Here is a 23,860-nt window from a genome sequence, read left to right as displayed (position 1 = left end):
AATCTCATAATAATCTCTATATTCTCGTTGCCATTGATTATGTATCTAAATGTGCGAAAGCACAAGCTTTCCCAACTAACGATACACGAGTTGTAGTCAATTTCCTAAAACGTCTTTTTGCTAGGTTCGGAACACCGAAAGCTTTAATAAGTGATCGGAGTACTCATTTTTGTAATAATCAACTTGAGAAAGTTCTCAAAAGATATGGAGTAACTCATAAAATCTCGACCGCTTATCATCCACAAACAAGTGGACAAGTTGAAAATACCAACCGAGCATTAAAACGTATTCTAGAGAAAACCGTAGGATCAAATCCGAAGGAATGGTCCATAAAATTGGAGGATGCACTCTGGGCTTTTAGAACAGCCTACAAAACTCCAATTGGCACCACACCTTTTAGACTTGTTTACGGAAAAGCATGTCACCTTCCAGCAGAAATTGAGCACAAAGCATTTTAGGTTTTGAAGACTTGTAATCTTGATTTGCATGAAGCCGGACATTTACGATTAAGTCAACTAAACGAATTAGAAGAATTAAGACATGATGCATATGAAAATTCATTAATCTATAAGGAAAGAACGGAGAAATGGCATGGTAAAAGAATCAGAAGTTCAAAAGAATTTAAGGAAGGAGACAGAGTCCTTCTTTTTAATTCACGATTCAAGCTATTTCCTGGAAAATTGAAATCAAGATGGCCGGACCATTCATAGTCAAAAGAGTTTTCCCATACGGAAAAATAGAGTTAATAAATTCAAATGGGATTGAATTTAAAGTTAATGGTCACAGAGTTAAACATTACATACTTGATCCGATGGAAGTCGACAATGAAGTTAATCACAATTTCGATACCACATCTAACTAAGTGTGGGGAGATTCAAATGTTTTAAAGGATAATATAATGCTGTCTAAAGTTAGATTTTCTGTTTTCGTGTAGTTCTCAAGAATGGAATCCGATTGGTCTTTCCCTAACAGACCCTAAAGAACTAGTCTTCTCCCTCCATTATGAATTTTTATGTTTTTAGGTTTTACAAGATGAAGAATTCCTTTGATTTGGACCATGGTCTACTACTACAAGCTATGATTACTAAATGTAATAATAACACTTTCCCGAGTGAACTAGTATCATTCATAAGAGGAAAAATGGACGAAGTAAGGAAAGAACTCAGGAAAGATCATAATAAGATACATTTTGGTAAAGGAAAATCAAAATCCGCAACAAAAAGAAGAGCACGACACCTTGAAAGATGTCATAAATGCGGAAAATGGTCACACAAAGGTAAATGTTCGAACAATCAAACACATTCCAATACCGAGTTCGTTACTCTATGCAGAGAAGGACCGTTCATATGTTTAGAGGAAAAGTTATTGAAAAATCGTGGATACGCTTACGTAGCTATGGAAAACCAAATCGAACGACTCTCCTATGAGTCGACTAAAGCAGGTCTCTGAGAATTTTATCTCATAGGTAAGTATGTACAGTTTTTATTTTATTTTTATTTATTGCTTTTAACCTTTTGATAATAAACGCTAAATCGTTCACTATAAAGTATTAAATTGATATTCAATAAAATTAGGTATAATAAATCGAAATTATTGATATCATACAAAAATTTAATTCATCACTGCAAAATTTACCGTTTATTCATAAGGTATAAATATCTTTAATCAATCAACTTAAAATATTTCAAAAATTCGTCAGGAGTAAAACTAGGTATATAGTCGAAATTACTTTACCCAAAAGAGGGACGCATATTTTTGATAATATTTGATTGATTAAAGTGGGATAAAAGACCAAAAAGATTTTAATTTTATTTTTACCGTGTTTTTAAAATTAATATATAAATATTAAATTATTATTGTAAAATTTTAAAACCAATATATAATTATAATATTTTAAATGAAAGTTTGTAAAATTACTGTATATAATTATTAATAATATTTATATGAAATTTTATGCATTTTAAATTTAAGTTTGGTGTGAATTTTAAAAAAACAAAATTTACTTTATTTCATTAAGTTAAAAATTGATTTCTAAAATTCATCGTGAGTTGAAAACTAGGTCGTTGAACCGAAATTGCTTTACCCGAGGGCGGGACGAGAAATTTTATTATCATTATTTTTAATTTTATTGATCTAAAGTATGCCAAAAACATTAAAAAATCCAAAAATCTTAAAATTTATCATTCTTTTTAATTTTTTAATTTTATTATCATTATTTTTAATTTTAAAACAATCGCTTTAAAATGACAAATTTTAAAATTTTGTCGAGAGACGAACTAGGTAAACAAACCGAAACGACCTCAATCTAAAAAGAAACAAAATTTTAAATTTATTCGATTTTTGTTTTTATAAGTAAAAGGTTTTATATATTAAAAAAAAAACACTGTACCCCATGCGATCGCATGTGGGGTTTGCACTGGGAACCCATGCGATTGCATGGGAACCCTGGACTGGTCAGATTCATAAAACCCATCGATATGCTTCTGTCTCCTCACAATACACACACAAATACACGAACACACTCCAAAACCCTCTCATATTTCACCATTTTTTCACCAAATTTCGTGTTACAATTCGCTATAATCATGCCTTTTCTTGGATTTAGAAGGAAAAAGGTAGAAATTTTACCCCTAAACTCTTAAATTTCCTAATTTTAGTGATAATTACAATTAATTGCAATAATTTTAGTTTGATGATTTCTAGCCTAATTAGAGTTAAATTGTTAGTATATTATTCTTGTATAACCTAGATTGATGCTATTTGACATGATTTGAAGCCTTAAACTTCAAAATTTTTAGAAATATAGGGTTTGTGTTCTTGAGCAATTTGGGGCTTTTTAATATAAATAGGTTATGACCAATTTTTGTTATGAATTATTGCTAAATTAAGTAGTGTAACATGTTTAGGTTGCTAAATGATCCAAACTTTGATCCTAAACATGATTTTTGAGCATCAAAGTGGAGTTTTTAAGTCTAAAATTCATGAAATTGATTATTTTGATATAAATGCCATTTGAAACTTGTTTAATTGCTAGTAATGGTTATTTTAGCATGTTATTTGAGTTGAATGCTTATGAACATTGTATACATTTTCATATATGCTTATTTTAAAAATTGTAGAATTGATAAAAATATGAAAATGTGTATAAGTTTAATATGAATTAAACATGTTATTGTAGTTGTTTTAATTTGTTATTTTGCTAACATTAATGCATATTTGGATGCACAAAATTTTGTGTTTAATGTGTTTTGCAGAAATTTACAAACACTGATGGTGGTGGTTCGTCTTCACAACAACCTGAATAAGAACCAGATCAAGAACCACAACCTGAACAACAACATCACTATGATCAACATTTACCATATCATGAGCCGGAACAACTGTTTTACACTCATTATCGTCAATTTCAGCCTCACCCGAGGATTACTTACCTATTTATCAACGAACAACAGTTACATCCCAACTAATATTCGACCGATGTTGGACAGAGTACCCGAAATTTCAAAAGAACATGCACATCCTGTACCACAAAAATATTAAAATGCCTCGGGTAATCGATTGGGAGCCTTTGGAAGCGGTTGACCTAGCCAACTCGGTTAGAGGTTTACTAGTTCAGAGGTATGGTAACTCTACATTTAACGATTGGATCCGTTTATTTACCATGCGTAGAACTATATATAGAAAATGATGTGTTGAATTGCTTAGCACTATAGAGTTAAATAATCAGGTTACTATGTTAGGAGATAAAAGTTTTATTAGATTTTTGTTAGACGGTAGAATGTACAGGATGTCCATGTTGGACATGGCTAGAGCTTTATTAATCTACACCCCCGCTGAGATTAATACACCTGATTGTAATAGTTTAATTGACGAAGGTGAGGGAGTAGATAGGAATTTTGACAATGACACCATATGGAGGCGTATGTCAAGATTTAGGGAGTTTACGCGGGATGGAAGACACACCTATTTAAATATTGACAGGGCAGAACTCCGGGTAATACATAGATTTTTAGCGAACTCGATTACACAACGGGGTAGAAACAAGGAGAAAATGACCCAAAACGATTTATTCTATCTTAAGTGTATTCGAGACCCGAGGAGCTTTGTTAATATTCCTTATTGCGTCAGCCACTATTTGTCTAAAGTTGTTGAGGGTATGCAAGCAGGAAGTATTATAGGGGGAGGTATTTTTGTTACTCTCATTGGAGAGTACTTAGGTGTAGATAAAGAGCAAGGGGGTCCGATGGTAGAGATTGAGGAACACGCCGAGAGGATAGGATTGCAGGTTTATCAAGGTGCAAAGGTACTAACTCGGAGGCACAATATGCCAATACCATATCAGTGCGACCATCCACAGGTAGAGAGGGGTTCGGATGAGGAGATGGAGGAAGCAGATGACATTAGGGATGTCATTAGGGATAGTTATACTGATGTTTATCAGCATATAGATGAGGTGGAAATGAATAACCAGGCTAGGCATTCAGTATGAACAGTGGAGAGCCGCAGATGAGTATGAGCAATCTAGGCGACGCCAACACGATAGCTGGCAAGTTCATCAGCACCAGATCATGAGCCAACTATCATATCAGGTACCACATAACTATATCCCGACTCGACCTGCTTACTATCCACCACATTAGCCTGACATTCGACCACCCTTTAACCTGTACGACCCCAACCAAGCTTATCAGGACACCTATCACCAGCCATGGAACCCGAGCGATGACATGAACTGGAATCCATATCCAGATTGATACAGTTCCATTGGTGATTTCTTATATTTTTATCTATTTATGTTTAAACATATAATATTTTGATATTTTTATGTAATTTTTAACATTTTTATTATTGTGTTATTAATATTTCATATTTATAATTTAAAAGTGAGATACTAAGTCCCATTTCAAATTACCATGCATGTTTATATTGGTATTGTATGTATATTGTCAATTGTACACAACAAGGTAAAACAACGAACTTTCAAAGACTCGCATTAAGTTCAGCAAAAGCTATTAATTTTGACGACAATACGAAAAAAAATGTGATATAACAACTACAGCAATGAATAAATGTTGTGCACCATTTATCATTCAAACAAACAACAATATGTTTGCAAACTTTGGTAAAATTTAATCATTTTTCTATGCTAATCACCCTCAATAATTTAAATTGTTACTGATTTTTTGCAAATGCGGGCATTGCAAGATCTTAAGTGTGGGAAGGGATTAAATTCTTTCAGTTTTAAAAAATTGACTTATACACTTGGTTTAATAGCCACCGTTAAAATACTAGTAAAGCAGTAGTTGTATTAGAATCTAGTGCTCTCTGATAATAAAGAACAGCCCTAGTCTTATATACTGACTACCCACTTCTAGTAAAAATTTTAAAAATTTTCAACTAAATGAACTCAAAATCATGTTTATACATATTTATGAACGATAAAACTAGGTGTTAACACCAAAATTATTGTTACGTTGGAGAGGACATAAATTGAGAAACAACTCAAAACGCTTTAATTCATTTAAAATGGAATAGAAGAGAATAAAAAGGCAAAGAAAGAAAAATAAAAGCCAAGTGTGGAAAAAATTTACCAAGTTATTCAAAACATATATCACATAATTTTGTACAAATAATTGAAGGTACTTTTGTTTTGGACGATATTAATCAGTTTTACCCAGTTTATTGTAATATAAATGGAATTTTAAAAGAAGTAAAGTCTTCCGAGAAAAAGAAAAGCACTTCTTGATTTAGGTCAGGAAGTTGTCGTCCCGACCAGTTGTAGAGTCTACGAAAAACTTTGAAAAGTTTTCTCGAAAATCAGCTGGAAATCCACGGACCTCAGCATCAAACAGGGTCACCATGTGGTCAGACTTATCCTATCCATGAAAGGATCTGTCTCGTACAATGGGAGGCACCGTGCAAATTAGCTTATAAGACTAATGAATCAGATCCCCAGAAAGGATAATCTCCTTAAAGATTAAAAATCAGCTTTTAAGCCTGATATTACTCAATCCTTGAGATTGACCTTAAAGATTGAGAATTACAAACTCATGGAATTCGATGATATCTAAACTCGAGCTTGAACGAGAAAATATTTTGATCAAAACTAAAACCGATTTGTTTTCTGAAAAACCCTATTTTCAATGCGTTCATTACCATTGAACGTAAAATCCTAGGAATTCACCAAAATTCATTAGGTCACTTGAACCAAATCGGGTGTCAACCGTAAGAATGGTGGTTGCATAGCATGGTCGAAGACAGGACCTTGTGCCAGACCGAAAAACTATAGGGTGATCTTTGCTGTTGCTCCTACAAAGGATAGTAATTGCATCCGATACGTTGTGGACCATGAACATCTGCATGTCATTAGACATTGCCTTAACAGTTGCTTGTTCAACGCTTTCATTTACAACCGGGCGGTAGTTTACCGAAAGGTAATATACGGAACAAGTATACTGGACGTGTTATTTTTCTAATAAAAGGTTAGCAAGTGGGTGACACAAAACCGCAAGTTTTGAGCTAAAATTTTAAAATCTGAAACCCACAAAATCCATGAAAACATTTTGCAAACACCGGTGAAGGGTTATTCCGGAAAACTTATCTAGGGTAAAAGCTAGATTAAATTTTCAAAAGATCAAATATTTTCATAAAGATCCAATTTCCTTAAAAGATCTAAATTTTCATAGTCATGTGGGACTGTAAATCACAATGTTACTATCATTGTTCATACCGCCGTATCAAAATCACTGATGTACAAAGTGTGAAGAATAAAGAAGTGATTCAAGTATGTTTATATTCAAGTTCTATATTGCTTGAGGACAAGCAACGCTCAAGTGTGGGAATATTTGATAATGCTAAAAACGAACATATATTTCATAGCATTATCCTTCAAGAAAGACAAGCTTTTAATTGCAATTGTTCTATTTACAAGTGATATTCGTTTAAATAATAAAAGGTGAAGACAAAAGACAGATTCGACGATTTGAAGACGCAAACGACCAAAAAGCTAAAAAGTACAAGTTACAATCCAAGTGGTTCAATTTATTGATGAGAAACGTCTAAAAATGACAAGAGTACAAGTCGCAAAACGCAAAGTACAAGATATTAAATTGTACGAAAGGACGTTCAAAAATCCGGAACCGGAACATGAACCGAGTATCAACGCGCGACGCAACGGGCCTAAATTTACAAGTCAACTATGCACATGAATATAATATAATATATATATAATTATATAAAATTATATATATTATATTATATTATTTAAATGTGTCGGCAAACAAAAAAAACAAATGAATGTGAGCTGGTGCCAGACACCATGCGATCGCATGGGAATAACACTCCCAGGCCATGCGATCGTATGGCCCCAAAAAGGTGGTCAGGTGCTATAAAAAGGCAACGAATTCTGCGAATTATGTACACATATATCATACATCTCACTCTCTCTCAAATATATATATTTATATTTTATAATTTTAATTTTAATTTAAGTTAATAATAATAATAAGGTTATAGTAGCGAATGTTTTAAGTTTGTAAGTCGAAACTCTGTCAGTGTAACACTACGCGATTAATACTCATTGTAAGTTATGTTCAATATTTTTTAATTAATGTCTCGTAGCTAAGTTATTATTATGCTTATTTAAACCGAAGTAATCGTGATGTTGGACTAAATATTCAAGATGAGGTTATTGGGCTTTGGACCATAATTGGGGTTTGGATAAAAGACCGACACTTGTGGAAATTGGATTATGGGCTATTAATGGTCTTTATATTTAATTAGCTAAATGATACCTTGTTAATTTAATATAAAGGTTACAATTTGATGTATCTATATATAACCACATACGTTTGACTGGGTACGGTGGGCGGGATATTTATAAATACGAATAATTGTTCATTTGACCGGACATGGGAATGGATTAATAGTCAATGGACTCGTTAAAACAGGGGTGGATTACATTCAAGGGTAATTGGTGTAATTGTTAAAAAGGTATTAAACCTTGGATTACACGCAGTCGATAACCTGGTATATTCATTAAACAAAGTATTAACACCTTGTTACAGTTTGAATCCCCAATTAGTTGAAATATTTGACTTCGGGTATAAGGTTAAATTGGCGAAGACTCTCGCACTTTATAATTATGACTGATGGACTATTATGGACAAAACCAGATGAATCCAGGATAAAGGACAATTAACCCATAGTAATAAATTAAAATCAACACATCAAATATCATGATTACGGAAGTTTAAATAAGCATAATTCCTTTAATTTATATCTCATCGTACTTTTATTTATCGTCATTTTAATTATCGTACTTTTATTTTATCGCATTTTTATTTATCGTCATTTACTTTAAGCTTTAAATTAAGTTATTAGTACTTAAAATCGAAAAACCGGTCATTAAACGTTAAAAAACCCCCCTTTTATAATAATAATAATACTACTTTTATATATATATATATATATATATATATATATATATATATATATATATATATATTAAAATAAATATAGCGTTAAATTCAGCTGTATCCCTGTGGAACGAACCAGACTTACTAAAAACTACACTACTCTACGATTAGGTACACTGCCTATAAGTGTTATAGCAAGGTTTAGGTATATCCATTATATAAATAAATAAATAACTTGTGTAAATTGTATCGTATTTAACTGAATTTTGTAATAAAAATAATAGTATTTCGTACTATAACTCGCACACATTAATTATCTTTTCAAAACTACAATAGTAGACCTTATTTATCTTTTCATGTTAAATCGATCGTAAGTCCATGATACATACAAATAAAACAACCATCGTATCATTATCATCTAAAGGATAATTTATAATTCTCTTTGATTAAAGATTTTCATAAAAGTATACATTAATTTCGTAATACCTTATCTAAAACCTTGTGAATGAACTCTTTCACCTCAGATATTAGTTGGCCAGTTTCAATTAATTCTGAGAAGAGGTAGAAACCGTGACACATTTTTGGGTAGTCAACCAAATACACTTCTTTCCCCGATTTCTTCATCCACTCATAGTACATTTTTTGCCGATCTCTTAGAGTATCGAACCCCGCCATAATGACTATAGTTGCCGGAAAATCTATATTTGATATGTCAACTGCCTTTGGACCGCTAACGTTGATAATAGGGTGGTCACGATTGTTGTCTTCACCTGGCGGCATGAACACCTTCCAAAACCAATCTATCATCTTCATTGACACAAGAGGCGTGTTTCGAAATTGTCTTTCGGAATCTGTTCGTTCTTCTCCACCGAAGAATGGCAAAATTGCTACCACGCCAATTACCTTCAAACATCATATAAATTGTACGCTCAAACTTTACAATTAAGTTATGCATTGAATTATTTTGTGTTTTTAAAATATATTGTTGGGTCCTTTTGATGCACCGAAGGTTGTTACTTAGAATATATACATACATACATAGAAGTAATTATTAAGTACGGTTAAGTGTATTAAATTACATCCCCTCTGTCAAAAATGTTCATTATTTCTTTCTAAAAAGAAAAAATTCGGTCCGACGCGTGTTGCTGCGTGGTTTTTAGATTTATTATGTTTGAGGGTGTGTTTTCATTGGTAATTAACTTACATGCGGTAAGTTTTGCCAAGAGATTTATTTCGGTCAGAAAATATTTATGACATTTACATTTGGTAATTGGTACCTAATTTGGCATGGAACAGTTAACGGCCGCGGTGCAATTTTGACAGTTAACGGTCGATAAACTAAACGTTTAGGAAAATAGTTAACGGTTTTTAGTTAAACGTTTGAAAAATAGATTAATGAAAAATGAAAGTGAAAAAAGTACGGTTGATTAATTGAAATGTTTAGAAAAACGGTTAGTAGTTGGTTAACTTAAGGTTGAAAAACTAATGAAATGAAAAAAGAAGTTGAATAAAATAGGTTAAAAAAAATTGTTAAAAAGATAATATGGAAAAGGGTTTCTTATTTTTTAAATAATAACCAAATTACCCTCAAAGTTGAGAGTATTTTGATTCACCCCAAATAAACTAGAAAAATTTTGGACCGCTCATTTGTGGCTGAAAATTTTAACGTCTTTTATGAAACTAATGTTGAGCGAGAACTGAAAAAAACTGCGAAAAGTAAAAAAATGGGTCTGGAGGACTCGAACCTAGATTATTTTTCTTAAAAAGTTATGAACTCACTTGCTTTAGTCATCCACTTAATATAATAAGTTGGATTTGTTTATTATATATATGTTTGCCACTAAAAACAATTAAAAAGAAAACTTTGTTTTGAATATAACTAGTTGCCTTTTGTTTGTAAAATTATTTCGAGTTGAACGGTGATGACGGAGAAATCTAGATCGCAGCGAAAAAAAATAATCCCGTCAAAAAATTGAGTGGTTTTATTTAATAGGTATTATATTAAATTCAAATAATACATTTTAGCCCTCGAAGTTACAATTTGTATCCCTTGATAGTTGAACAAATTTTACCCCAAAATACTTACAACTTTTACCCTTTAAATATCATGCATTTGACACCAAAATACCCTAGCCAAAACAACATTTTCTTAGAGCTCTAGCAGTCGAACATTTTTGCCACCGTTAAAGGGATTTAACACCGGGGACACCGGTGCGCACCACTCCCCTCCGGTGTTAAATCAATGTTAAATCTGCGTTAAATGCTTCAACGTTATCTGGCTAACGGTGTGTTTAGAGATTTAACACCGGGGACACCGGTGCACACCACTCCCCTCCGGTGTTAAACAGTTAAATCACCAAAATTTTATTTTTATTATATTTTTTATTAGTTAGATAAATTAAATAATAATAATTAAATAATGATTTAACACTGAGATTTAACACTGAACGATTTCCCCTGTTTTGACCTCAGTGTTAAATTTAACACTGAGATTTAACACTGAACGACTCTTAGTGCTCTTAAGAACTTTGAAAATGAAATGACAAGAATCATAATGTCCTTTAGTGTGTGTGTGTATATATATATATATATATATATATATATATATATATATATATATATATATATTAAATATATTAAATATTAAATTAATAGTAATAGTAATGTACCAAGTTAACTTTCAATTTTCATAAATAAATAAAAAACAATGAGTTACTTTTTTAACGTTCTTAAAAAGATAGGCAAAGAGTAAAATATAAAAACGTAAATTTGTAAAAAAAAGTATAATGCAATGTTAATGTTTCTTAAAATGTATGTTTTATCTAGTGACACTAAAATTGAGACGAGAGAGTAAATAATTACGTGTTTAGTATAAATAGCGTGAAAAAAGTTAGACGGTTTGATGTAGAAAAAGTTACCTCATAGAAAATGAGTACACATTCAAGCAATACGAAATATGATTGGCGAATATTAGTCAATATTTGTGCAATAAATAAGAAAAAATAAATGTTGGTTTCTTTTATTTTTTCAATATTAGCGTTTACATCCAATCCGAACTTTCACAATTTTACCGATCAAACTGTATCTACGTCTGTTGAGGTTTCTGCTGAGGTAGTTTACACACAAGACCCAGTGTAAGAGGAAGTGGCTTGGCTTTCTTTTGTTAGCTCACGAATTCGAGTTTGAATGTCTCTTCGAAGTCCCGCACGCTCTTTATGATCGGGAGCGGGGTGGGCAACTTCAGTCGGTGCTAAAAACCAGCGGCAGCGCCTTTAGAGCCGTCCCTTCGTTTAGGAGCCGGGGGTTCCGAATCAAAGTTAGACGGTTTGGTGTTCATGACCCAAGTCCGAACATGAACTTTGGATCTGTTACAATTTCTAGGGTTTTCCGCATTAACTTTTGTATAACATATATAAATAGCATATCAATAAATTATAATAACTTACGGATTTCATTGCTTAACAAATTACAGAGGACCGTTTGATTTAATTGAATTATCCTTAACATCGAGAGACCGGCCTATAATGTAGATAGTTTTTTTAAGCGTTGACAGGTATATCATTTGTAATTAACGAGAGATTGACTTTTATCTAGGGATGGTAATGGATACCCGATCCAGTGGATATCCATCCGATTCACTCGATTATTCGTGGATATGGACGATCTAAATGGATATGGATATGGATGTGGATGAAAAAATTTCATCCGTAGATGAACCCGCTTTTACCCGAAATAACTAAATATATAAATTTATCACTCAAATTAGTATCATTTATGTAGTGATATTTCATTAATTATATTCATATTCATCTTTTATTATATTTTTTCTAAAAATATAACTTTTTTCTTATATTTTGTTTTGTTTAAATAATCAAATGTATTTATCGTACTTTGGTGGTTCAAATGCGATTTCATGTAACTAAAAGTAAGCAACTTATATGTCGATATCTTTACACGTTTAATAGGTTATCTATTGAATATTTGTTATATAGATTAGTAAAATGTGACTTTCGGTCGCACAAACTATTAAAAATATTACTTTTAATCGTATATAGTGAACCACCACTTATAATTGTTAAAAATAAAATAAATCTAAACGGATATGGATAATTATCCATTAACCCGCTTCATCCGACGGATATGGATATGGATGGATGAAAAGTAAAAAAAATAAATGGATATGGATATGGATACGGCCTCACCCGATCCATATCCGATCCATTGTCATCCCTACTTTTATCATTGTACACCACTTTGGATTATGGATATTGTTAAATAACTAGAAAAATGGTATAAAAAAAGTTCACACATACAACCGACAATCACTATAGTAAAAAATCTCGATTACTCATAATTAGTCCCCAATTATTCCTTTTTCAAGATCGTGCAGTCTGTTCTAATTTTTCAGAATGTATTTAGCTGATCGATCAATATCGGTTAATGGGTCAAAATCGGATTTGTTGATCAGAATCGGTAAAAATAAAATTGGTCAACATTTTAAGATGAATTTAAACTATAAAAAATAGAATTTTGACCAAAATAAATGATTTAGATAATTCTCTTAAGGTTTATGTTTATGTTTATATTTAAATGTATAAAAAGTATAATTCGATTAATTTTTTAACTGCTGATTAATTCATCCAAAGTTCTAACTGATTATTTTTCGAATAATGAATTTTGCAACTTTTCCGTGTGAACAGTGAAAATATGAAAGGGAATTAAACCCAACTCATTTGTGAATTTTATTTTCTGAAAATTGTTTTTTTTTATCTTGTGAAAAAAAAAAATTCCTTGTGAAAATTGTGAGGACCTACCAGTGTACTTTTAAATAATATTTTGACCTGGACATTTGTATTTTGTGTAATAAATTATTTAAACGATAAACATCGATTTGTCAATTGGACACGTTAAGTGAACGTTTAACTACTCATACTTTGAAAAATATACTTAACCCAGAAAACTTCTGAAGTTGGTCCTAATAAACTATATTTTGAAACACAAACCAATTCATTTTTAATTAAATTAGATAAACGTGTATAGTACCTTGAGTTGTTGGAAGTTGGATTCGCATACTTTTTGAGTAACATGATGAGCTAGGTTTCCACCAGCGCTATCACCAGCAAGAAAACATCGTGAAATATTTGCATTTTTGGGTAACGCTTTCGACCTATTCTCTTCATCATCAAGATATTTCAGTACATCAAAGCAATCGTTATGTTGGGCAGGGTACCGGTTTTCAGGTGCAAGACGATAGTTAACAGAGACAACGACAGCTGGCACTTTCTTTGCAAATTCGCGACACAAAACATCGTAAGCCTTCACGTTGGGCGAAAGGTAGACGAATCCACCTCCGTGGTAGTACATGATCACTGGGATATCTTCTAAGTGTTCAGTTGGGACAAATACGCGAAACCAAAGCTTGCGAGTTTGATCTACCATGACGTCGTATGTTCTGACACCGTTGATAGGTTTGGAGTTGGGTGGGGCCCGGGATTCTAGGAGTTTGTGAAGACTGCGGTTCACAGTGCCGTTTTTTCGACTAGCGATGTTGATTGTGGTGGAAAAAACCGAAAGTACGAAACGTGTTTTCCATGGTATGGAGGGTGATTTTTGAGATTTGGGTGTTACTGTTTCCATGAAATATAAGCGATGATGGAGAGAGGAGTGTGCAAAATAATAAATATATATACACAATTTGATGACTTGTTCAAGTAGTAGTACATGTAAACATCATATCAATATTTCAATAGTTGGAGGATATTTGTGTTATGAATGACTAGGTGAGCCGTAACAAGACTTGATAACCTCAAGTTATCAAAGTCACTTAGACTGTTTCCAACCATGATTGTGATGACAGAGTCGAATTGTGCACTTTTTGATGAAAAAGTAGGTTTTTGACTGTGACTGTATTTGACACTCGTTAACCCAAATTGTCAAATTTTTGTGTTAAATATTTGTAAGGTGATGTGTTAAAATCTGATTGGATATTGGGTATGAAAAATAAATAAATAACAAAAAAATATACCCTCTTGATAATGCTAAAAACGAACATATATTTCATAGCATTATCTTTCAAGAAAGACAAGCTTTTAGTTGCAATTGTTCTACTTACAAGTGATATTCGTTTAAATAATAAAAGGTGAAGACAAAAGACAGATTCGACGATTTAAATACGCAAATGACCAAAAAGCTAAAAAGTACAAAGTACAATCCAAGTGGTTCAAATTATTGATGAGAAACGTCTAAAAATGGCAAGAGTATAAGCCGCAAAAAGCAAAGTACAAGATATTAAATTATACGAAAAGGCGTTCGAAAATCCGGAATCGAGACATGAACCAACTTTCAGCGCGCGACGCAACGGACCAAAAATTACAAGTCAACTATGCACAAGAATATAATATAATATATAATTAATTATATATATTATTATATATTATAATTATACGCAGCTCACGTTTTGAATTTGATCTATGAGCTGGAATCCAGAGCTCCGCACTCGCGGAGCTGTGAGGAAGAAAACCTCCGCACTCGCGGAGCTGTACAGTTAAACGTAGGCCTATAAAAGGCCGCACATTCTGATCGATCAAACACACTTTTTTCTATCTATCTATCTACGATATATTTATATTTATATTTTATAATTTTAATTTTAATTTAAGTTTAATAATAATAAGGTTATAGTGATGAATGTTTTAAGTTTGTAAGTCGAAACTCTGTCCGTGTAACGCTACGCTATTAATACTCATTGTAAGTTATGTTCAACCTTTTTAAATTAATGTCTCGTAGCTAAGTTATTATTATGCTTATTTAAGCCGAAGTAATCATGATGTTGGGCTAAATATTAAAGACGGGATTATTGGGCTTTGTACCATAATTGGGGTTTGGACAAAAGAACGACACTTGTGGAAATTAGACTATGGGCTATTAATGGGTTTTATATTAACTAAACGATACCTCGTTAATTTAATATTAAAGGTTACAATTCGACGTATCTATAAATAACCACATACATCGGGTACGGTGGGCGGGATATCTATAAATACCAATAATTGTTCATTTTACCGGACACGAGGATAGATTAATAGTCAATGGACTCGTTGAAACAGGGGTGGATTACATTCAAGGGTAATTGGTGTAATTGTTAACAAAGTATTGAAACCTTGGATTACACGCAGTCGATAACCTAGTGTATTCATTAAACAAAGTATTAAGACCTTGTTACAGTTCGAATCCCTAATTAGTTGGAATATTTAACTTCGGGTTTATGGATAATTTGACGAGGACTCTCACACTTTATATTTATGACTGATGGACTATTATGGACAAAACCGTATGGACATATCGAATAATCCAGAACAAAGGACAATTAACCCATGGTAATAATTTAAAATCAACATGTTGAACATCATGATTACGGAAGTTTATATAAGCATAATTCCTTTATTTTATATCTTATCACACTTTTAATTATTGTATTTTTTAAATGATCGCACTTTTTATTTACTGTCATTTTATTTATCTCACTTTAATTTATCGCACTTAAATTATCGTCATTTACTTAACGCTTTAAATTAAGTTATATTTATATTTTATATTTTTGCATTAGGTTTTAATTGCGACTTAAGTTTTAAAATCGACAAACCGGTCACTAAACGGTAAAACCCCCTTTTATAATAATAATAATAATATTACTTATATATATTTATTTATACAAATATAGTTTAAAATAAATATAGCGTTAAACTTGGCTAGCTCCCTGTGGAACGAACTGGACTTACTAAAAACTACACTACTCTAGGATTAGGTACACTGCCTATAAGTGTTGTAGCAAGGTTTAGGTATATCTCATTCAATAAATAAATAAATAACTTGTGTAAAATTGTATCGTATTTAATAGTATTTCGTAGTAAAATTAAATCTATTTCGTACTACACCTCGCACACATCAAGTATTTTTGGCGCCGCTGCGGGGAAAAATTCAACGCCGAAGCGAAACGCTATATAAAAAAAAGATTTTTATTAAGTTTTAATCTATTTTTGTAAAAATATAAGTTTTAAATATTAAAAACAAAAATATAAAAACATAAAAAATATATATATATCTATTTAGGTGTTTTAATTAAAAAGTTTATTTTTTTAGAATTATAAAAATCTAATAAGTAATCGTTAAAATATAAGTTTTATTTAAGTTATATTTTATAAAAAAAAACAAAACAAAAAATTAAAATTTAAAAAAAAAAACTGAACCTGCATAATTTGAACCTGCACATCATCTGAATCTGCATCCTCTGCACTCGCGGAGTTATTGGGCTGTAGAAATCCGCACTCGCGGAGAATTCTGACACGCCTGACCTGATACGCATTAATTACACAGTTAGGGTTTATATAATTTTAATTATAATTAATTAATAATAATTAGGGTTTAGTTGTTTAATAATTAATTTTAGTTTTAATTAAATTTGTATATTTAAGTTTTAAATAAGTTTGATTAATATATAAAATTAATACTTTTATTAAATAATAATATAAAAATTATATTTTTATAAAAATTATATTTTTTATAACTTTAGTTTTATTTTTAAATTTTGTATCTTTTCAATCGTTTAATTGTAACTTGTATTTTTATCGTTCGTAATTGGTTTTAAGTTAGTTTTTGCCGTAGTTTATTTTTTATTGTTAGATTTCTAAAATTTGCCGTAAAATCCCTTAAGTGCTTTTCCTTTAGATTAAGATTTAGACGCCTTTGAATTTTACGACGTCGCTTATCGCTTTAATATTTTATAGATTTTAGTGCCTAATTAAGTTATTGCCGTTTTGGATATAGAATTCCTTTTAAGCTTTAATACCTTTAGATGCAACTTTTAGTCTTAAGTTTTTTTAGAATTTTAAGTTTCAACGCTTTACTTTCTTATTATTATTTTTTTCGACCTTTTATTTTTCGACGTTTTCCAACGCACTCTTTTTCTTTCTTATTTCTCGACGCTCTAGTTTTTAGGACATAGATTTTTATTTCAAAATTTTGACGAAAAATTATTTTAAGCGGTTAAATTGATAGACATCCAAAATTTTCTGGTTCGTAGTAATAGTTGGATTTGTTAGTGGCGAGTTGTGGGCTTCCGATTTAAAGGGTCCTGGCTACCTGCTGCATCTATTGGCTATTCGAAACGTGAGCAAAATCAGAAAAGTCTATTAATTTGATAACTTATATAATTTTTATCTTTATAACTAATAGGATATTCAGTGAATACACCGAGCAAAACGTTCACCACCTTTTATACGTTCACCACCTGTAACTCGATCAAGACATCTAGCCAACATTGTCGCCGTTGATTTTTCTTTAGAATCGTCATCTAGTCAACCAAGTACTCCAATTCAAATTTCCGATAATCCATTTTTTGAACCCGACCTCACAATTGAGAATCCGGAGGATATTCAGGGATAATTCAGAGATCCTGAACCACTAATCATTCCTCCTGAACCACAAATCACTCATCCAGAGATTGTCGAGGAGGAAACCATTAAGTCAGAATCCTCTAGTGATTCAGATTCAACAATTTCAATCATGGAAAATCTGGAACCTCTAAGTATGAAAGACCGAATGAGGGCTAAACGCACTGGCTAAGGTCACGCAATTACTCAACCAGACATTAATGCGCCAGATTATGAAATCAAAGGACAAATTCTACACATGGTAACTAATCAATGCCAATTTAGTGGTGCGCCGAAGGAAGATTCAAACGAACATCTTCGAACCTTTAATAGAATTTGTACTCTATTCAAAATAAGAGAAGTTGAGGATGAACAGATCTATCTCATGTTATTTCCCTGGACTTTAAAGGGAGAAGTCAAAGATTGGTTAGAATCGTTACCTGAAGGGGCGATTCATACATGGGATGTTTTAGTTGAAAAATTTCTTAAAGAATTCTTTCCGGCATCTAAAGCCGTAAGACTTCAAGGAGAAATTGTTACGTTCACGCAAAAGCCAAATGAAACTTTATATGAGGCATGGACAAGATTTGGAAAGTTGTTGAGAGGATGTCCGCAACATGATTTAGACACTTATCAAATAGTACAAATATTCTCCCAAGGATGCGACATCACTACACGAAAAGACATCGACATAGCAGCTGGTAGTTCCATTATGAAGAAAACCGCAACTGAAGCTTACAAAATTATTGATAACACTGTTTCCCACTCACATGAGTGGCATCAAGAAAAAGACATCGTTAGATCATCTAAAGCGGCTAGAGCCGATTCTAGCCATTACTTTGATTCCATTTCTGCAAAGATAGATGCTTTCGAGAGACGAATGGAAAATATGACTAAAGATATTCACTCAATACGAATTAGTTGTGAGTAGTGTGGAGGACCACATTTGACAAAAGATTGTCTCAGTATTGAACAAACAATGGAATAAAGAGAGAATGTTTCATACATGAACCAAAGGCCTGGAAATAATTATCAAAGTAATTATCAACCGCCAAGACCAAACTACAATCAAAATCAGAATTATAACTGAAATGTTCCATACAACAACCATCAAGGTCCTAGCAATCAACAAGTATCCAATAATACTTACAATCAGCAAAGACCTATTTTTCAAAATAAACCACCACAAACCGATGATAAAAAGTCAAATTTAGAAGACATGATGTCAAAGCTAGTTGAATCTCAAACTCAATTTTTCACATCTCAGAAACAAACCAATGAACAAAATGCTCAAGCATTTAGAAATCAACAAGCTTCTATTCAAAATCTGGAACAAGAAGTGAGCAACCTAGCAAGGTTGATAGGTGAAAGAAAATCGAGAAGTCTACCTAGCGATACAAATGCTAACCCCCGGAATGAAACAGCTAAAGCTATTACCACAAGAAGTGGTATTACACTTAAACCACCTGAAATACCTGAAATTTCTGGTGACTCTATTCCTACTCCATAAGAACCACAATCTGAACAAGAGAAGGAATCAGAACCGGTAGTTGAAAAGGTTAATGAAGATAACACAGTTAAGGCTAAACCTTATGTTAAACCATACCAACCACCACTTCCTTACCCGAGTAAAATGAGAAAAGAAAGACTTGAAGCCGAGCAATCCAAATTCTTGGATATGTTTAAACAAATAAATGTCAATCTTCCTTTCATTGATGTGATTTCAGGAATGCCAAGATATGCTAAATTCTTGAAAGATCTAATCATAAATAGAAAGAAAATGGAAGAACTCTCAGCTGTTACTATGAATGCTAATTGTTCTGCAGTGCTGTTGAATAAGATACCAGAAAAACTTTCAGATCCAGGAAGTTTCACAATTCCATGTTTTCTGGGTAGTCTTAGTTCAATAGAAGCATTGGCAGATTTAGGTGCTAGTATAAATTTAATGCCGTATTCACTATACGCTAAACTAGACCTCGGAGAATTGAAACCAACACGAATAAGCATACAACTAGCCGATCGATCAGTAAAATATCCTAGAGGGATAATGGAGAACATGCTAGTTAAAGTTGGTACTTTAGTATTTCCAGTAGATTTTGTTATTCTGGACATGGAAGAAGATTCTCGAGTTCCTCTCATATTAGGAAGACCATTCTTAAACACGGCTAAAGCAATAATAGACGTGTTCGGTAAGAAACTGACCCTAAGTATAGAGGACGAGAGTGTTACCTTTTCTGTGGATAGAGCAATGCAACAACCGCAATCTGCAGATGATACATGTTATTACATTCAAACTATAGATTCACATGCAGAATTGTTAGAAGAATTTTCAGAATTACAAGGAACAGGAGAATGTTCTTTAGGAGAAGGAACTGAACCAATTGATAAAGCTGAAATGTTAGCTACACTCATGGCTAATGATTATGAACCAACAACAGAAGAACTTCAAATGTTAAAAGAGGAAGACAGATATCAATACAAATTATTGATAGAAGAACCACCGACATTAGAGTTAAAGCCACTTCCAACCCATTTGGAATACGCTTATTTACATGGTGAATTTGAATTACCTGTAATAATATCGTCTTCTCTTACGGAAAATAAAAAATCTCAACTCATTTCTGTGTTAAAAGCTCATAAACCAACTATTGCATGGAAGATTCATGACATTAAAGGCATAAGTCCTTCGTATTGCACACATAAAATCCTTATGGAAGAAGGTCATAAAACCTATGTGCAACGCCAACGAAGACTAAATCCTAATATGCAAGATGTTATTAAGAAAAAAATTATTAAACTGCTAGATGCAGGTTTAATTTATCCAATTTATGATAGTCCATGGGTAAGCCCAGTTCAATGTACATAAGAAGGGTGGCATGACTATCATCGCAAATGAAAAAAATGAGCTTATTCCTACTAGGACTGTAACAGGATGGCGTGTTTGTATTGATTATAGAAAATTAAATGATTCCACCAGAAAAGATCACTTTTCCTTACCTTTCATTGATCAAATGTTTAACGCCTTTAAACGAGTAAAATTTTTTTTTTTTTTTGAAAAATAGAGTCACTGCCCGGACAAGGCATATGCCGCGGCGCGGTTTGCCTTGTCGCGGCGCGACACAACGCGGGAAACATTACACATCTTAACCCAGTTTCTGATATCAACTTCAGGCCATTGCCGCGGCACGGAGGGCTTTGCCGCGGCGCGACACAACTCGTGTCCAGGATCTGACCTGCAACTTTTTATTTAAACCAAATTTTACACCTTTCATCATTTTTTCAACACAATCAAAACTGCATAATTCATACACAAACTTAAGGAAACAGTTTCTAATATCATTAAACATTCGCAAACATCTTTTAAACATCAAAACATGTTTTCATAATCTAAACCATCATTTGGTCCCAAATTTGGCAATAACAAACATGACACATTCAAAACACTAGGCGTTGATAAGCGGTAACCGTAGAGCGTGTTTACAAAAGGGACTTGCAATACCACTTACACTAATGCCAATGCTCCCCTAGTGCTTCAAACGGGCTCCTTACCTTCGCGATGAACCTTAGCACCTAAAACATAAAACATCATGGGAGTAAGCTTTTACACTTAGTGAGTTATAGGAAAGTAGTAAAACATAAAACATAACACTTATCCTTCAACCCATCGGTTGTTTGCTTACTTTCAGATCCGATTCATTCATACCATAGGCATGACTTACTAGGCCAACCCTAGTAATCATACCTAAGCTAACCATAGACATACTAAATATGCCTAAGCTATCATCATTTCATTTCATCATCATTTCAAACATAGACATTTAATGTGTCTAAGCTAAAACAAACCATAGGCAAGATTACTAGCAATGTAATAACCTTGCCTAAGCTAAACATCAACCATAGATACAATTATTAGGCTAACCTAATAATTCTATCTAAGCTACATATATAGTGCACTTAGTCGTTACTCTCTTGCACGGATGCAATCCGAGAACACTAAGCCACTCTTGACCCGCCCATATTACCCCCTATAAACTCACCTTGCTTAATTGAATTTCCTTGATCACTTGTAACCTCTTTTCCTTGATTAGCACCTATACATGAGCTAATCCCATTAATCACACAACTTAACAAAATCACAACTTTCATGAATCATTGCATCTTTCTATACTTATACATACACTTAACCCCCTAATCACAACATACATACATTCTAGCCTTGATCTCATCTTTTCTAAGATAGGAATATTACCAATTAAACTTCATAACTTTAATCATGTACATTACTAGTTCATCTCTTTTAGTAATACATGCAACTTTCCACCAATCTTTTCATTATTCATTTAATAAGTTGCATACAATCCAATTCCATTACTAACACCCTTAAGTTATTACTTAATCAAATTCCATAACTTACAATAATAACAATAACTCAAACATGAACATCCTTCTTCAAAATTACTAACTAAAACACATGAACATCTCATTGAGACATTTTATCAAACACTTGGTGTGCATGACTAGAAATTTAACTAGAACATCACTAAATTCATCATATTCATACCATAAATCCAAAATGCAAGTTCATGCTTAATTCTTCTTCCAAAATCAATGACAATTTCATTTTAACTCAAACAATTGTGCACCATTCAACAACTAGCAACTTCTTAAGCATAAATCTCATCATTATCACACAATAAAAGCAATACATAGACATAAAATTCATACCTTGACTTTTAGAGTTTAAGAACCCTAATTATGCACAAAGAGAGTGAAATTGGAAGATTAAAGCTTGCTAGAGTGATTAAGGTGTGTTAGATTTCACAAATCTTCAATTGCATGAGTCTAATTTCAACAATTTGTGGTTTCTTCCTCCTTCTCCCTCAACATCGACATACACACACATACAGGAGGTTTTTCTGTATAATTTTTGTGAATAACTCAATTTCCAGCATTTTAATTCCTTTTTATTTAAATTAACTTTGGCCTAATTGCACTTTCTACCCTCCCATCACATCTATAGCTAGGAAGGTCCTTAATTCTAACTTTGCACCATTAGTCCTTCTTAACTTAACCAATAAACTTAACTTTTGTCCATTTAACATAAAATAACTTTTACCAATTAATTTCTTAGCAATAAAATTTCACATAAAATAATACCTTAAATAATTGGGATGTTACAACTCTCCCCCTCTTGGATCGTTCGCGTCCTCGCGAACCATTCTTGATGCAACGACGGATAATACTTCATGAGCAATTCTTCAGGTTCCCATGTACATTCGGAACCTTTTCTAAATTGCCATAATACCTTCAACAATATAACCGACTTATTTCTCAAGCGCTTAACCTTTTGCTCCAAAATCTTTATTGGCTTCTCCGCATATCTTAACTTATTATCGACCTCAATTTCATTCAAAGGAACATAGGTTGATTCATCCGCCAAACACTTTCTCAATTGCGACACGTGAAATGTGTCATGTATATTACTCAATTCTTCGGGTAAAGCCAAACGGTAGGCTACCTTCCCAACTTTCGCCACTATCTCAAATGGTCCCACGAACCTTGGACCCAATTTTCCCCTCTTTCTAAAACGAATGATGCCTTTCCATGGAGAAACTTTTAGCATCACTCTATCACCTACTTGAAATTCTATCGGTTTTCTCCTTTTATCTACATAAGACTTTTGTCGATCTTGTGCCGCCTTCATTCTTTCACGAATTTGGTCGATCATCTCGGTGGTTTGTTGTACTATTTCCGTGCTTCCTAATTCTCGTTGACCCACTTCGCCCCAACAAGTCGGGGTTCTACACCTCCTTCCATACAACATCTCATATGGTGCCATTCCAATTGTAGAGTGATAACTATTGTTGTATGAAAACTCAACTAAAGGTAAATGAGTATCCCAACTTCCACCGAAATCGATGACACATGCTCTCAACATATCCTCAAGAGTTTGTATAGTCCGTTCACTTTGACCATCCGTTTGCGGGTGAAACGCGGTACTTATATGTAACTTAG

General features: G+C 32.7%; 1 protein-coding gene across 1 annotated transcript; it reads right to left on the bottom strand.

The window, feature by feature from the left end:
* Positions 1-8,888: 8,888 nt before the first annotated feature.
* Positions 8,889-14,054, bottom strand: LOC139847825 (probable carboxylesterase 18). Its single transcript, XM_071837552.1, has 2 exons — positions 13,461-14,054; positions 8,889-9,320 (listed from the first exon to the last, which is right to left on the bottom strand). Exons 1-2 carry the CDS (start codon positions 14,052-14,054, stop codon positions 8,889-8,891), a joined length of 1,026 nt encoding a protein of 341 aa, XP_071693653.1.
* Between the last annotated feature and the right edge of the window lie 9,806 nt (positions 14,055-23,860).

This window comes from Rutidosis leptorrhynchoides, chromosome 1 (assembly GCF_046630445.1).
Source record: "Rutidosis leptorrhynchoides isolate AG116_Rl617_1_P2 chromosome 1, CSIRO_AGI_Rlap_v1, whole genome shotgun sequence".
Taxonomy (NCBI): Eukaryota; Viridiplantae; Streptophyta; class Magnoliopsida; order Asterales; family Asteraceae; genus Rutidosis; species Rutidosis leptorrhynchoides.
This window is presented reverse-complemented; position numbering and strand designations above follow the sequence as displayed.